This window comes from Ostrinia furnacalis, unplaced genomic scaffold (genome assembly GCF_004193835.3).
Source record: "Ostrinia furnacalis isolate ACB-3 unplaced genomic scaffold, ASM419383v2 OfSCF4391, whole genome shotgun sequence".
Taxonomy (NCBI): Eukaryota; Metazoa; Arthropoda; class Insecta; order Lepidoptera; family Crambidae; genus Ostrinia; species Ostrinia furnacalis.
In genome coordinates, this window is record NW_021134630.1 from 138,646 (window position 1) to 156,688 (window position 18,043).

The window sequence follows — 18,043 nt, forward strand, 5'->3', positions numbered from 1 at the left end:
TATATATATTAGGAGATATTCTACTCCATGTGATAATTTAGAAATAGTAGGGAAGGTCAAAATCGAAATACGATAGTCAGCAAGAGAAGAAACGAAATACTATCAGATTTCAACAATGCAATCTTTCAAACGAACATTGTCAGACATCGGAACCGAAGTGTTTCGAAGTTTTAAACAAAAATAGTAACTATCTTAATTAATTAATTACTGTTCATGTCAAAAAATAGTAAACCAAATGATCTTTAAAATAAGCTCGATTTAAAGCTCACTTTGCTTACGGGAAAATAAATAATCACCATTGAATCAATTTATTGGTTAAAGTGCCTAATTAGTTGGTTACATCATTTTCAAATTGACTTTTAAAGGGCCAAATAAACTTTTAAATTGTTTGGACAATCATAAAAAAATTATAGTTACTCTAAGTGCGTTCGTGATTATGTCACAATTTCAATTCTATGACCGATATATGACCATTATTTTGAATAGCCAGTAAATAAACCGGCGAATGTGTCAGAATGATAAGTGAGACGACTGCATGCTATGGTCGAAACATTCCCAGCCACGCCTTGCAATTCATTACATTTTGTTAATATTATACAGATACTGAAATACTGAAAATGATCTAGGGGAAAAAAATAACACCCTGAATCTCTACATGCATCATGATGAGTCCAAATTAGTGTTATGTTTTGACTTTTGTAAAAACGCCAAAGATGCTTTCAGGCATTTATTTAATTAATCTTTATGCCAATAAATTAGTTGATATACTCGTATAGGTACCTACTTAAATATAAGGCGAACTTAATGTCACTTTTTTAACCTTTTTATTATTGTATGACTTGTTTATTTAAAATAGAGATTTTATTTATTACCCCTTTTTATGATAGTATGTTTTGGCAAAGAAGGTTTAATGTCGGGTTTTAATAATAAATTATTGCTAGTTGATGCCGAACTATCACCACAACTCATACTTTTACTGCTATTGCCATTAAACGCGTTAACCGTGTATAATTCATAGCGCTCTCAAGCGGTTGCTAATCAATGCTTCAGGCAGTGTTTGTTTTATTGACTAGTTCCAAAACGTGGTCCCATGTGTGTGACGTAACCTTAATAACTAGCGCGAGGCTCCGAACTAATTGAACGAGTAAATTTGGATTTATTGTACTTGTTTCAAGGCCGATCAATAAATGTAATTAAGTAAAATGTAATGCGACGGAAAAGCAAGTACTAAGTGACTTTTAGAGATCACCTTGAATATTTTTCAAGTTTAATTGAGCGTAAGTCCATTACGACTTCAATGCAGTAATGGTGAAACATCTCACGACATGCTGTAATGAGCTAAGCACTACTTGCATGTGTGAATCTATCTAAATTATAAGATATTATGATTTATTAATTTTGGTGTGTTATGTTCACAAGAGACCACAGGATTTCCCGGTCTTTTCCTAGTTTGGAGAACTTTAGCTAGATCGTGAGATAGTTTCAACAAGTTATTTATAAAAATAACAAACAAGAACCTAGTACTTAGTAGTAGGTATATCGAAAGCCTTCAACAAGCTTTATTCATATTAAGTTGTGTTGCTTGTTAACACTTTCAATAAACATCGTTGAATGTAACGTAAAGTGCTTGCCTCAAACGAAACAATCACAACTTACTTACCGTACTCTATATTTTGCATCATAAAATTCAATGTTGTATTAAAATCGACATGCGATAAAAACAATGTTAAACAACATTCTACGCCAGAACCTCATTAATTATTATAATTATAAATATCCGGTGGAAAGAGCAATAAAATGACTTATCTGTTTCATGGTTAATTGGAATATTTATGGTCATTTAAGTTGCTCAAACTTTAACTGTATCGATGCATGGTTTACGTAAGTGCTTGAGTTGACGCGTGATACCATCAGAATCGGGTTATCTCGCGGGTAGGATCTGGATTGCAGTGATTTATCAAGCCCAGATCAGGTCATGACCTATTATAAGGCAAGTNCAGCAAGTAGTTCTATTTCGAACAAAAGATCGCCGCTTGCTCTTTGCAACGTAATGGCATGAATCATGCTCCTGTCATTTGTTTGTTGTCCAGTGACTGGACCTTGTGCGACCTAACGATATGATGTGGTGTGGGAGTTTGATTGTTACAGTGTATCCGTTTCCAATTTTTTTTTATCCACAACGAGGATGCTCTTGGCCTGTATCTCACCTGATGGCAAGTGATGATCAGGCCGAAGGTGGAAGTGGATTGTTCGGAAAGTTAAAAACTGCTGGGACAATCTTAATCAGTTAGCTTTGCAAAAAATTAAAATTATGTATTGAAACTTGAAAGCTCTCGTCTTATTTAAAGTACTTTTAATGTTTAAGGAAAGTCTATGTATATGTCGTTCATCTGTTACTATTCGCAACGTTTCATTTGATATCGACAAACGGAAGCACAAACAGGTGGGAACAAGTAGGATTCCTTGGGAATATGTGCAATAACACACTAAAGTTAAATTGATACTTAGTGGGGCTGCAGCCCAAAGTCATCCTACGCAATAATCATCTTGACTCCACGATGCTCGTGCGACGATAATGCTAGTCAGTTGTCAGTTGGAGCCTTTGTTGTGTAAAAGTAGCAAATTGCGTGACTTTAGATGCGCGTAGTTCAAGTGTTAAATTGATTTTATCGACCCCACGACTCAGCTACTTCATATTGCCCAAATTATTTCTTTAGAGGGAACTTTAAAAATACAATGAGTACTAAAGTTGATAATTTTACGACAGAGGCTTTCTTGTCCTACATCCCAGGCTAAATTAAAAAGAATGGATTACATGTAACGAGAAATGAGGATACATGAAACGAGGTTTAGAACTCCAATCAATCTCGAGCACATTACACGAGAATATTAAATGTAAAAAAAATATTAAAAGCCTACTTTACAGAATGACGCGAGTGAACCCACTGGAAAATATTAGTAATTAGTACTCATAAATAAAGTAAGCACATACTTAATACTAATAACCGGGATATACATTATACGAGTAGGTACTTACCTACTTTTTTCATTAGACTAATGCACCTAAGTCAATGCCACTGAGCTTATCTGTAGCGGCCTTGATTTGTATGCAGATAATAATTTAAATGCATTATTTGTTGTTGAAAGAACAGATACTTTAGCATGACATGACATTGTCTAGTGGCTAAGCTGATTGAAACTTAGATCTTAGATTAGTAGGACTGTAATTTTAAATAAAAAGTATTTCACCAATCGTCATGTTTGTTGGAGCGAGAAGGTTGCAGTAACTTTTAGTTGTCATTTTACTAAAAATATCGTCATCTCATAGGGATAATTGGACAGGTACGCAGGTCTATGTTCAGCAGACGTCCTGTGGCTGAAATCCTGATGATGATGAATGATGATATTACGAGTAAATTGCTAAAGCAACAAACAAAACATTATTGTAACTGTACTCTCCTATTTCGACGACCTGATAAAGGTAGCAGGAAGGCGCTGGATCAGGCCGTGCGATGGAAGTAATTGGGGAGGCCTATGTTCAGCAGTGGACGTCCTGTGGCTGAAATATTGATGATGAACATTTCACGAAATTCACAGTCAATGTAGAACAGGTAGATAATATATAGGTAAGTAGTCTGTTTGAATGCATTGTGTAATCACAGGCTTCCAAATATACTTAGATGCTACAGAGATAATACGATAAAGATCAAATATTAATAATATCTACCTACCTAGCAGTCGTTCATTTTGAACAGTCAATGAATTACTTTTTCGAATAGAAAGCAACTCAGATAGAACTAGCTTAATCGGTGTAACGTAAGCCCATTTAAATAATTGATGTCATTAATGTCCTTTTGATCCAGTTTTTTTTTCGATAAATTGTGGGCACATCAAACAAGAATATCAGGAGTAAGTTACATGCAAATTGGGCAACTTGTAAGTGTTATTGGTGTTTAAAATCGCGGGTCCAGACACGGCGCTATCTACGACATCTAGTTTTAATTGCTTGTCGTTGAGTGTGTCACACGTTGCATAATGCTCGTACGTTAAAATGTACTTTGCATATCATATATCAAAAAAAAAGAAATGTTGAAATACCCGGTGCGATTAATCGATGCATACCCAATCATACTTAGTTAAAGTTTCTTAAGTAATTAGATATGTGTCTAATAGTGTAGACTGCATATTCCTACAATTGAGAGATATACGCTGCCAAATAAGTTTCAATAGGTCTATTAAACGCTACATGTTACATTCTACGTAATACCTCTTAAGTATCTCAATATAAAAGATATCGTAACTTGAAAATTTGATTTTGATGCTTGCTTCAAGTTTCGTCTTTCTCAGAGGCTTACGACAAAAAACAAACCTGTAATATTTTTACCAGTTATTACGTTAATACCTGTTGATAGATACTATCATGTCAATGGTTAAATGATTGATGAATCATAGAGATCAATCTGTGCACGACAGGTCAACTCTTGGATAAATAGTATTTTATAGACCAATTGCTGTTGTGTAATGGTTGCGATTTAAGTAATGCGATATCATTCGCTAAATTGTCCCTGAGCGATATTTACTTCAAAACAAACTGGATCAAAAACGATGCGATCTTGTGATTCGGAATCGCCCACTTTTGGTTTGCAGTGCGAGTGATTTCGAAATACGAATGGTTTGTTGTTTGAAGACTCAATAAGTGGGACGTTGCGAATTTGAAGGGAGCCGTTACGATGTCCAAAATGTGCGTAGCGTGAATAATATTGCAATAATGATAATGCGAGTTAAGAGCAAATTAAATTTGTGATAAATTTACGATGTGTATAAATAAAAGAATGTGCTCATTTTATTATAGTAAGTGTACAGCCTCAGGTGTGTTTATTGTTTTATATTGTACTTTTGCGTAAGGCGCGTCGTCATAAACTAAAATAAAAAAACATTTTGAATTTGAATTTGAAAACCTTTACAAAGTGAAACACATTTAAATGCTTTGGAACCTTTAGGCTGAGTTGTACTATCTACTTTAACTTTGACAAATGTCAAAAATCTATCAAGCTCCATACAAAAACACCGGATAATATTAAAGTTACGGTCAAAATTAGGTGGTGCAACTCAGCCTCAGATCCTTACCTTCTTCACAATCACAAGAAACATGTCTATCGACACATTTTGGTGATCCTTTGTGTATTTTTGGCTATACTGTTTACTTACAATTTACAAGAATAGCTTATACCAATTCAATATTAATATTTTTGACCTTTGTAAAATTTATATTTTTTAATAAAGCAATCATGACGCCCTCTAGTGTAAAGCAAAGTAACTTTATAGTTGAGCGAAATAAGTTGGTGCGCACGATTTGAAAGTGTTGAAGTTGAGTTCACGTAAAAGGTTTACGAATAAGTACGCAACTGAACACATAGATGTAGTGATATTGTATAATCCTAATCATACCCCATAAAGGTAAAAAATCATGGAAGACAAAAAAAATGAGCATAGGTAGACTTCGCCAATGATTTCGTATTGGATAGAAAAATAAGAAGCAATACTACTGGTAATTAGTACCCAGTTAGTATCTAAAGATCTTAGCGCTACATTGTAAGTAAATGTAGCAAAACAATCACATTTCAATTACATTGTATTACAGTAGCACATCAAACTATACATTTTTGTAGCAAAATAGACTGTATTACACCGAGATAAGACGCTACAGTATTTAGCTTGTTGTGCTGTCATCAGTATCAGTATCTACTACACATGACCCCGCCACGGGTCTAGATGAGCCATTACACTTACCTGGTCACTCTGGCGTGTAGCACATAAACATGAGCGATGCACATAATGACCCAACATAAATACGAGAATTTTTACTGCCTGCCTCGTTTAAGTAGTGCAGTGGTTCCCAAAAATGAGATTTTGTTCCACGTTGGGCGCCACGTAACAGGCAAGAAGACGCTTTACCATTGCTTGCTCTATTTTTAAAACAAATCTTTCATAATATTTAACATTTCAGTAATCTACAATTTTACCGTCAATAAAAAGCAAGTATTTAGTATTGCGAATTAAGTTGAAACGTACGTGAAAGGTGTTAAATAGCCAACTGGGTTTTTCAAAATACGAATCATGATGCTTGGCAGAATTATTCTAAGGCTAAGTTGCACCACTGACCGTAACTTTGACGATAACCGAGTAAGTATAACCCAGCCTAAGTGTAGGTGCTTCAGTGCGTAGGTTTTAGAAGCACTGGCGTACCGTAAGGTTTGCATACAGTAGTATCAGTAATTTTAATTGACAACAGGACCTTTGTCGATGCAAATGCATCCGCCGGCAAGCACATTGTTTCACTTATCTGATGATATGTCCCTATAAAAAGGGGGTACGACTTCAGACGTTCCTTCAATACAGTGGTCTAGTGTATGAAGACATTCAAGCCGCAGTAGAAATGGATTTTGTGTATTTGAGGGCATGTATTAAGTTATTTGATTAGTGGTAACGAATATCAGTGAAATTAATAAGTGACATCTATTAGCCATGCCGTTTTGCTTAAAAATAAACGAGTTACTGCTTATCTTCATAATCTGTGAAGTAGCGTAGTAAATGATAGTAATCAGATACGGCTTCATAACATGTTTCATTACGTAAAAAGTACTCATATGTATAGAGCCTCATTACAAGTTTTAAGCTTGTTGAGGACATACCAATTCGTTATAAGAGGAGGATAGTAACTTGAAATGGATTACGTTCATGTAAGGCCCATTATTAATGTAATTATACGAATTTTAGGTGATGTTATTGGTGAACAGTTGGCTGATAGCAAAGGGTTCCCCGGTGGCCATGCTTCAGCATGCTACTTCGTCTCAGAGCATCGTGTTTCATCCTGGACCGCCTACAACAGCACCTCCAGTCGCCGGTAACTTGGAGTATTTCATTTTTATTGGATTAAGGCCGATTTAAAGTGTAGTCTATCCGTCATTCTTACCTTTATGGTCTCTTAAAATACCTGATGTATTCTGAAAAGACACTGAAACATGTTGATATTTTATTCGTCTATTTAAAGTTTTCGCTTTTTACAGCTCCGTCATCAGCTGAACAGTATAGCAGTACCCAGGTAAATATTGTTTTTGTTAGGACCACTACCACACACTTTAAAGGTTAACTTATCTCTTGGGTTTTCTCAAGTCAATAATAGTCAGTCAGCAATAAGAGCCTGGATGCGGGCAGTGCAGGACCGTGCATTGTGGAAAACCTTGGAGGAGGCCTTTGTCGAGCAGTGGACGTCATTTGGCTGAAACGAACGAGCGAACGAATATATTGCTACAGTTCAGTTTGTATGTTTTATTGTTAATTGAATTTTTTTTTTCAGCCGAAGTACGAATATAAGTACGAAGTATCCGACCACCAGACAGGCGATAGGAAGAGTCACTGGGAGAGCAGGGAAGGCGACAGAGTCCGAGGAGTCTACACTCTATACGAGCCTGACGGTGCGCTCAGGACTGTGGAGTACTCTGCTGATGCTTTGCATGGGTATTTACACTAACTGTTATTATCTTTTTCTAATCTCAAACACAGAGAATCTTTTCGCGTAGTGTTGATTTTGGATTGTCTAAGGCTGGGTTGCACAATCATACTTTAACTTTGACAAACGTCAAAAATCAGTCAAACTCCATACAAAAAACACCGGTTATCGTCAAAGTTACGGTCAAAGTTAAGTGGTGCAACTCAGCCTTAAAGTACTCGTAAATTGTACATTCGTCTGACTCTACTTTCTACTGTTGGTAAAGGCTCTTCGTGAGTTTTTAAATTTTGAAGTTTCCCTGTTACATATAAGTCTATAAGTAAGATAGATTGTATATGTAGACGTAGGACTCTATACTTTTATAGGTACAAAAGATAAGGTTTACTTTTCGGTAGGTATTAATCCATCGGTGTAATTTAAAGATTACTGTAAACTACTGTTTCCTTCCCGGCAAAGCATATCCTATCAATTAATTTAACAACCTGAACGCCCCAAGTATTTGTACTTATGTGTTTATTACCTATTTTGGAACGATTTACTTATTTACTGGTTCATAATTGGGCTGGGCAACTGAAGACATTAATGTAGGAAACATAAAATTATTTTATTAGGCCAATTAATATTGGAAATTAACCATTATTTGTTATTATTTTTGACAGGTTCAACGCAATTGTAAGGAGAAATGAACCATCCAGGCATCAGCACCCTCGCGCGGAATCGTCATACAGTCCCCTAGCCTCTAACACTCAAAGTGGCTACCGGACAACTCCGACGCATTCAGGTTACATCCCTGAAAGGGGCTTCTCAAATCCTGGACACGGTAGCGAACACCCATCGCACTCTGCTCCCAGTGGCTCCTTCAATTCAGCAGTGGGGTTCAGTGTAAAGCATGTCATGGAGCTCAAAAAGGATAATCAGTATAAGCCATTTTAATTGTGCTGTTTATAGCGGTTTGATTAGTTTGGTCGATTAATTTGTTTTTGAGTGCGCTGATTTTTTGACCTTATGTCTTGTCTTATGTGGATTCCGGATATTAGATGTATAGTACCTATAAGTTGTTTTCTATGTTAATTAAGTAGGCTACTGTAATTCTAGTTAGTTATAAAGATAAGGATGTACTTAGCGACTTTTTGGTTAGCTTTAAATCTTATTTAAGAGTGTATTTTATTATATCACCCACCGCGTTTTTCCCAAAGGCACCATTTTCCCAAAGACATTTTAATTGCGTTCATAATGATGACGTAGGTAATCTAATAAATCTTTTTCCCGGTTGTTGTATCTCTATTATATTTGTGATTAAGACAAAGAATTCTTGATCGTAAGCTTAAGTTTTTTGTTATGTTAAACTCTAATAACAATTTTCTTTTCAAACTAACATTAATATTATACCTACCTACTTACTAGATAGAACCGTAAGGATAGGTTTTATGTAGATAGCTTACTGTGTTTGTAAATGTATCAACTTAAAATAAAATGAATTTTCAATGAAAGAGTTCATTCTTGTACTTATTTTATTCGTCAGCGCTGGCGATTTGAATGATAATATAAATATTTTGCAGTCATTTTTGGTTTCAGTCGAGTTCGAAATGTTCGTAGCAGATCCAAGTTTAATGGTGTCCATGATGGTGGATATGGTGGGGATGAACATGATGCGTCTTATGGTGGACCACGGCGTTGAAACTGTAACGAGATATACAATTAGTAATTTGATTAGGAATAATTATGAATCTGCTATGAAAAACACAGTTTCTTTTCCGCGACCAATCATTTTGAAGTTCCCTAACTTAATTCCTAAGATGATAGCAGTAAAATCGTCGTTGAGATAAGTGAATAAATTGTTCAGTGCCATTTAAGTCCTCCGTGTTATGGTTATGTCATTGCAAGGGATTCATATGCGAGCTTTTCCACCAACCGACCAACCCTTTTGGTTTGCGTGGGGTGTTTAGTTAAAATCCTCAATTTGTCTCTGGTAAATTAGAGGGTCATGCTCCTACAGCGGAGATTAAATGACTTGATGATAGTGATGATGATGACTTCTAAATAATTATGTTCTTACCCGGTGTGGTCATTAGCATTGTAATGAACGCTGCGCACGTTGCCGTCGGGCTCCACGAGGGAGTACTCGCCCTTCACGGAGTCTCCGTGGCGGGACTCGTGCTGCTGCTTGTGGTCGCCGGTGTGCGGGTCCTTCACGGAGTACGAGAACGAGTACTCAGGGTGCGCCTGGGAAGAGACATGAACATGAAAGACAGGAACAAGGAACCCACTGAGCATATGCTTTGACCCACTATAACGAAAGCCACGAAATTACCGATTAAATTAAATCGTCAGATTAGGTCTCATAGGCGAAATGAATAACATTCCAAATATGACATTTCGAATAAACAGTAGTAAATAAATGGAAAGTCACATCAAAATTATCAGATTTACAAAATGGTGCAAACTGTGGCGAGTTTTCATAAGTGTCAATTTAATATTATTTTCTCGTGTAATTTTGGACCTATGTTAAGATATCTTTAAAAATAACAGTATTTAGCTATATTACTATTAACACACTTAGAATTTTTTGGAAAATTGGAGACAACATGCACGAGATTCTAAAAACTTACGTGGTAGTCATGGTGGCCATGTCCGTGAGCATATCCGAGGTGGACGGCGTGCCCGATGTGGTGGGCGTGGTGGCCGATGTGGCCCAGACCGTGGTGCCCGTGGTGGCCGAGGTCGTGGTGGACAATGTGTCCAACTCCGTGGTGGCCATGGTGGGCAATGCCGTGGTGGGCAATGCCATGGTGGGCAATGCCGTGGTGGGCAATGCCATGGTGGGCGATGCCGTGATGGGCAATGCCGTGGTGGGCGATGCCGTGGTGGCCAAGGTGGTCTACACGGGACTGGTGCGACACGGCATGAGAATGCGCGTGAACGCTTACGACCAGCAAAACTACAGCGGCGACCTGAAACAGAATTACATATTAATAAAGTACGAAAACTGTAAGGAGAGTGACTTGTTATATTAAATACTAGATGATGATCAAAATGATACAAAAGATATTGTTTGGAATTAGTGGTATAAATTATATTTATTTTTCTGATTAGACAAAGCTAAGATCCGGTGTTATTATTAATTTTTTTAACCGGTTTGATCTTTATCCCTTGGGTACCACTAAACTGCAACCCTTATATTTTTATTCAGGATATTTGTGTGGGATACTCACTTGGGACCACATTTTGTAGAATGTAGGTAACTCTTTGGAAGCTACTACTGAAGTATGTAGATTCAGCGAAGCATAATCCTTTTATTCAAACTGTTAGCCAATGTACCCCCTGCACCAAATTATAGCGACAATAGTTTCCCTTAATTAATTGTTTCAAGCAACACGCATTATTATTGGGTTCCCCGAGACGTTACAAAAAACGGTTTGGTGTTGTATTTTGATAAAAATATTAATGTATAACTCCTATAAATATGAACACAGCAAGCATTACGGTAAATGTTTAACCGTCGATCTTAATCTACAAAAATTTTGATGAAGAAGTCAACTTAACATATTAAAGTCCGAGAAAAAAGAAGAAAATGACAAGTGTTTTTCCGTTTCTCTGAAAATTCAAGTGCATTTAAGGGTATAACCTGAGGACTGTCAGGATATTACACCGTCAAGTTTCGGGGAATTCCATAATTTGCTAGTTGTCAGCATGGAAACAGGTACACATACAATATCATAGTGTAGGTATATATGTAATTCGTACGTATAAAAAGAAAGCTTGAATTACATAGCTTCAACAAAAGTAAAAACTGCAAAAGCTTCAAAAACATTCACCCATTCATTAACTCATGCATCATAGTGCATCATACGGACAAAAAAGAGAAAATTATATACAAATGCGACGTACTGAACTCTGTGCCATCAATTGTGAAAACTGATGAGCCAAGGACGGGGGTCATCATATTACGAGTCTTTAACAAGTCATTACACCTGTCTGTGATTAAGTGGTTACAGTTTGTAAATAAAAACACTAATAGTCGTTAATAATTCCACACTTTAATTAATTTGTATACTAGAATTTATTGTTCAGTTAATTTATTAAAGTGCTAGTTAAAAAGTTAATCGGGATGTTTGTTTGATCTTTAGTAATTTAATTTTGCTTATTGTTGATACCAAAAAATGTGACTAACTCTTATCAAAGTGTTATTAAAAGTGGAAATTGACAAGATAATAATTAATGATTCTTGTATAGAAACTGGAAAATTTCTTAGTTAAAGTTGTGTTGTGACGATTTGGACAGAGGTATACAATATTTAATGGAACTTTTCTGAAATTCTTTTGTATGTCTTTGAACTTTAGCCATCAGCCAATTAATAAAACTTAAATACATTGATGTTACGGTAGTTAGAGGTAAGGTAGCCAGTTCCTCTATGGATTCCGGCTATAGCTCGCTTACACCTTCAGCCTGTTCACGTTCCATCAGGTGAGATGTAGGCCAAAAGCTCCACCGAAAAAAAAAAACAGCCATATAATGGCGTATAGAAATGTATAGAAACTGTGAATTTTATGCCTTTTGTTATCATTTATTTCATTAGTGTCGACACCGCCTTCCCCTTCATATTTGTTTTAAGTAACTGTCCTCACCATAGATTGTCTGGAAGATATCGCTTCATAGCGATAAGACCGCCTAGTTGTACCTTGTGTGTTCCTTTTCTTTTTGTTCTGTTCTTTGGTGTGCAATAAAGAGTATTTATTATTATTATTATATGGCTTAAACGAATGAAATAGACCGTTTTGTGGTTAATATAATTCAGCTTTGTATTCTATAGGTTTTATTTAATTGGTAGTGCTTATTTAAACGAGTTACAACCTTAATCATTAATTAACTTCTGTGAATAAGGAAAAGTATATCAGTGACTAGATTAAAGACCGAATAAGTAGAGGTTGCAGTTTTGCAGTTAGCTGCTCTTTGTTATGAATTAAAGTAAAGTTATATTTGGTTTGTTTGTTCTTTAGTCTCTCATTGTATCATAATTGCAGCGTAATCAAAGTATCGTGTGATAATTAGCATTTCGTTCAGGAATATCTCTCAAAATTTCTAAGTTAAAGTTTGTTTAGAAATATCACTCTAATTGGAAGGGATGTTTCAGCTTCGCATCATATGCATACAACAATAACATTTCAAAACTGTTAATAGATACTTCCATTCGTTTGATGTATGAGTGTGATTTCCACGTTTTTATTTATGTACATACATAACACGTATTGACTACAAAATTTGGTTAAGTGTGAACTAATGTAATTTTTCAGGGTTCAGTTATATTTTTTGTCCTAAATCGGCCTAAAAAATTGATAATCCTTAATCTATAAGCTGCTGTCTCTATTGAATAAAATCATTTAATGTTTTGATAAGACGATTTTCCAGTACATAGAGTAAAAAGTTATCGCATATCGCGATTTCGATGTTACTCTCATAACAAAAGTTTTTTATTCAAAATAATGGTCATTTTTACTTCGAGTTCCTAATTTTAACTAAACATTTAGACAAATGCTTATATTTTAAGAACCCCATTCGGCTACAATGTAGAAAACGGTGTTTCGTGTTTATATTCCAAGGGCAGAAGTCACGATCTACTAACCAGGATGATGAGAATTAATAGCTGACGTACGCTTCTAATTATTGAATTGATTACTCATTCGAATGGGCAGCAGCGCAATAAATCGTTAAATCCCAACTTCCCAACTATAATTAATATTATAAATGCGAAATAACTCTGTCTGTCTGTCTGTCTGTTACGCTTTCCCGCTTAAACCTCGCAACCGATTTTGATGAAATTTGGCATAGAGATAGTTTGAGTCCCGGGAAAGAACATAGGATAGTTTTTATCCCGGTTTTTGAAACAGGGACGCGCGCGATACAGTTTTTTGTGACAGACAAAATTCCACGCGGGCGAAGCCGCGGGCGGAAAGCTAGTTCTTAATAAAGGCCTATTTTTCGAAAGAAATGTAGTAGTTATCAAAACTGAAATTAAATAATTATATTATTTATAATTTTGGGGAAAAATACGCATAGATATGTCAAGATTCCTTGTATTTAATAAGAATTATGCATCCATTAGTTATTATAAGAATGAAGCATCCAAAATGCTCCAATTTTCATTTATGGTTTGTCTGTAAAATAAATGAACATAAACCTCAGTTATAAAATCATATAAATTTATCAATTTCAAACAGATATTATAAATAACAATAGGCTCTTTTAAAATGAATAAGATATAATAATTTAAGAAAGATTAGAATTAACTGCATTGAAGACAAATGAATGGCTATCATTATAATCAGTGCCAGCTGTCCTCACGAGCATAGTTGAGATGCAACCCGTGCCTTGCCCCATGCTGTGGTCCCTGGTGACCGTGATTTAACTCCTCCTGGCGCTGATGCACCGCCCCCTGCATCGCCAGATTCTTTAGCCTCAAAAACTCAATTAAAGAGTCATAGTCCTTATGCTCGTTATGTTCTGGACTCTTGACGTTGTGTGGGAGGATGAGGATCTGACCACCAGGTCCTCGAACGTAGTCCCGCCCGCCAGACTTCAAGTATCGGTAGTCCAGGACTACTGTAGGCTCGCTGTAGTCAGGGCTGTACACACTTTCTATTATCCTGAAAATAGATTATATCTATTAGAGCTAAGTCCGTAGTAAGGTTCTCGGAGTTATTCCGGTTTTCGGTCACAGGTTTATAAGTACCTGTTTAAATAATACTTACTTATGTTGTTTCCTCAGAATGTCATCTGAGATGTGTGCCTGTAACAAGGAATAAGTATGATTAATCAAAATGAAAATGTATGATTCAAAAGCCAAGCCACCTACAATTACACCCCTTAACTGAGAAGTGAGAAAAATTAAAATAAACATACCAGTCTATTTCTAAACTGACATTTGTCATAAAATTGATGAATCCTGATGGAGCAGAAGTACCTATCTTTTTAAGTGAGGATGCTCTAAGTCGCAATATACATAAGTGACATGATCACGATGATAATAATGTTCTGGTACAGCAGTGAACTGTTTTTGATGATGGTAATGGAACTAGCTTCCTTACAAAATGTCTTATAGATGGTGATGGTGTTAGGGCCTTCGCCTACGGCGACTTTTTGTAGTGATGCTGTCGCGCGTTTCGTAAATGAGCGACAGCATCGCTACTAATGCGCGTTAGTCGCATTTGCAGATTTGCACTACAGAAGCGATGCTAACGCGCTACTAACGCGCTAAAGCAGCGCGACTGTATCGATGCAAACGCGCGACAGTGTCGGACGACATCGGGGAGGGAATGGAAGGTTAGGGTTACTGAATCGCGTTTGAATCCCGACAGAAGCGCGTTTATGGGCGAGGGCACACAGCTAGTGACTGTATCGATGCCGACGCGCGACAGAATCGCTACTGCATCGCTACAAAAAGTTGCTGTGGGCGAGGGGCCTAATTAGAGCTACCTTTCTTTGGTGATGAGGGTCGTCATCATGGCCGCGGTCGAACCGCTCGTGCTCGTCGCGCTGCACGAACACGGGGCTGGCTGCGGCCGCCGGCTCCAGCTCCGGCTCCGCCACGCCCAGCGCCAGGACACAAGCCAGCACTAGCAGCTGTAAAGCGGAATAAACATGACAATCTAAGGCTAAGTTGCACCATCTTACTTTAACTTTGACAAACGTCGAAAATCTGTCAGACCCCATACATAAAGCACTGGCTATTGTCATAGTTACGGTTAAAGTAAGTTGGTGCAACTAAGCCTTAACTTTGAAACATAATATATTAATACTCGTAATACCTACTACTATTATTTACGCTACATACTTAGTGGGAATAAAGGAACAGCCTACTTGATACTTTTATAAGTCGATGATATTGAATAATAGAAGTAGATAGTACATGACTTACTTGCAACATGTTAACCGTAGGGCGGTACAAAACCTACTGAAACTTTATTAAAATATAACCTTCTTAATAAGCACGCAAAACATGAATCTTACCTACTACATAATTAAACTCCGGATATTCAGACTATTACATCATTATTGTGTTTATTTTTCCGATAAATGCCTACTAAGTTACACAGGTCATACTCGGGGGTATTTATTTAATTCATGAAGTATCTACGCATTTTGGTGAAACGCCTTTTAATAGTACAAGCTCTAGTAATTTAAGTACTTAATGATGGCATCGTGTTGGCAGATGTTACGAGCAAATGATCTATTTTAATACACGAAAGGTTCTATTTTAAATAAAAGTAACTATATTATAAGTAACTATCAATCATTATGGATTTGAGTGCTTTAATAGTTACAATTAACACACACATGTTACAATTCGTGGGTTGAATCACGAAAAGGCGTATCTAACAAAATGGCGATATTGAGTTACACACACCATGTTATTAAAAAACATGCATTTTATAACCTTTCAAAAGATCGTAACCGAATTCTTTGTCAGGAAGCCAGTATAAGTTAAAGAGGGCCCAAAATGCACTTTTCCAAACTTCAAATTTCCTTTAAACGTCATCATTTTGATCATCATTTCAGCCATAGGACGTCCACTGCTGAACATAGGCCTCCCCCAATGATTTCCACAATGGCTGGTTGGTGGCGGTCTGCAACGTCGCTCCTGTTAAATGATAAATATCAGTTACGTATTTTCGTGATTCGACCCACGAATTAATTAAATTACAATTAACAACACACAAATGTCACATTTAGATCCAGAGAGTAATTAAACCTGGAATTTTCATGAATTAGTCATAGGCTCCTGATGTTTTTTTTAAATTCAGAACAAGGCAGCCCGGCAGGTATTGGACAGCCTAATCCCACCTGATGTTAAGTGAGATGCAGTCTAGGATGGTACATTACCTGCACTGTAAGTGCATATTCACTCTCGCCTTTATAAAGCCCGGATTATAGTGTTCGGGAAAGGCAACAGATTCCAGTCCCTAAGTGATGGCTCAATCGACTCGACTGAAGGCTTAAAACGGTGCTTTACGCGGCACGAAAATTGTATTTTCACAACTGGTTAGTAGTAAAAAAAATTTGTGTTCTAAAAGTTAATTCAGCGCCTATTGTGTACCTACGACGGACTAAACTTAGAACAACAGTACCTCTAGTAGGAAAAACTTTCGAGTTCGTTTCGTTGCGTATTCAAAATGTCATCGAAAAATTTTGTATGAAAAATTAAACAGCGCCCCCTAGGGCGGCTATAATATAGGGGGCGCTGTTTAAATTTTCATACAAAATTTTTCGATGACACTTTGAATACGCAACGAAACGAACTCGAAAGTTTTTCCTACTAGAGGTACTGTTACCTATAACATTCACATTCTGATGTGAGCTAATATCTACATTTCGTTGCGATTGCTCCTGGCTTTGTGCCAGGATCTTGACCAGGAAAAAGTAGAGGACACCGGTGGCTTGGTGTACGCGCCTTTATTTTATGACTTTATTATTTTCTATGACTTTTGACAACATTTCAACGACGAGTCATATCGTCCCAACCCGATGGTCGGAGGGTTTGGTGTAGACTGCTATGGTTACTTATACAAATTGGTCGGGCCAGTAGAAATCGCGATTCAAAAAAAGCTGAAAGCAGTTCAACTGAAAGACGTCTATTGCTGGACAAAGGCTACTGGCTTACGACCCGGTGGTGCCCAGGTTACTCGCGACTTACTAGGTCAGTGATTCATCATGTGGGAGGTCTACTTATATTGCGTTTTCTAGTGTGTGGTCGACATTCAAGAACTTTTCTGCCCCAAAGGCCTAAGATCTTGTTTTTTATAAAATATCTGAATTATTCATTACTTAACATGCAAAGTCTCAGCCGATAATGAAGGCTTAGAGTTTCAGTCCCCATCACTCTTTTTCTCATGCCTTCAGTGGAGTAGTTCAGGACCTTAGAACCCATACATTTATGAATAGCCGAATCTGCTTGACAAATAGCCTAAAGTTTAACATAATTAATTACTTAATAGGAAACGGTGACTAATTGTTGATTTTTATTTGTATTCAGTTGGATGCTTTGGTATAGTCATTACAATTCTTAAAAGCGATCCAATGTGAAATAATAACTATTCAAAAGTGTTTTCCGACGTCTCTAATTTGCATATTTTCAATAGTGGCGTACAACTTAATTAATTTTTAAGTAAATAAGTAACGTAGTATTTCTTCTTTTCTATTTTCACATTTATTAATATAATAATAATAATAAATAAATATCCTTGGACATTATACACTACGCTTCTAGTCCCAAACTAAGCAAAGCTTGTACTATGGGTACTAGACAACGGATATAAACATACTTAAATACTTTTTTTTTTTGTAAATACATACATATTATACATAGTAACACCCAGACCCGTCACAGAAATTAAAATTCATAATTTCAATTTCTACCCGCCCGGGAATCGAACCCGGGACCTCTCGGCATAGTAGTCCGTTTCCGAACCACTACACCAAACGGCCGACGTTATTAAATAGATCTGCATGATATTTAACATGTATTGTGTTACTGGGAAT

The 18,043-nt window shown here is 36.6% G+C and overlaps 3 protein-coding genes across 3 annotated transcripts; 1 reads left to right on the forward strand and 2 right to left on the reverse strand.

Moving 5' to 3' along the window:
* Window positions 1-6,421: 6,421 nt before the first annotated feature.
* On the forward strand, window positions 6,422-8,860 carry LOC114359448 (cuticle protein 7). Its single transcript, XM_028313862.1, has 5 exons — window positions 6,422-6,457; window positions 6,778-6,904; window positions 7,068-7,102; window positions 7,358-7,518; window positions 8,170-8,860. Exons 1-5 carry the CDS (start codon window positions 6,437-6,439, stop codon window positions 8,441-8,443), a joined length of 618 nt encoding a protein of 205 aa, XP_028169663.1. The 5' UTR covers window positions 6,422-6,436; the 3' UTR covers window positions 8,444-8,860.
* On the reverse strand, window positions 8,815-10,245 carry LOC114359463 (cuticle protein 7; the record flags this gene model as incomplete). Its single annotated transcript, XM_028313879.1, has 3 exons — window positions 8,815-9,190; window positions 9,567-9,733; window positions 10,120-10,245. Coding segments are annotated over 3 exons (366 nt in total), but the record flags the coding sequence as incomplete, so codon positions are not given.
* A 3,325-nt stretch (window positions 10,246-13,570) lies between these two features.
* Window positions 13,571-15,444, reverse strand: LOC114359454 (uncharacterized). Its single transcript, XM_028313867.1, has 4 exons — window positions 15,423-15,444; window positions 14,981-15,127; window positions 14,257-14,294; window positions 13,571-14,151 (listed from the first exon to the last, which is right to left on the reverse strand). The coding sequence occupies exons 1-4, from the start codon at window positions 15,429-15,431 to the stop codon at window positions 13,830-13,832; spliced, it is 516 nt and encodes a 171-aa protein (XP_028169668.1). The 5' UTR covers window positions 15,432-15,444; the 3' UTR covers window positions 13,571-13,829.
* Window positions 15,445-18,043: the final 2,599 nt, after the last annotated feature.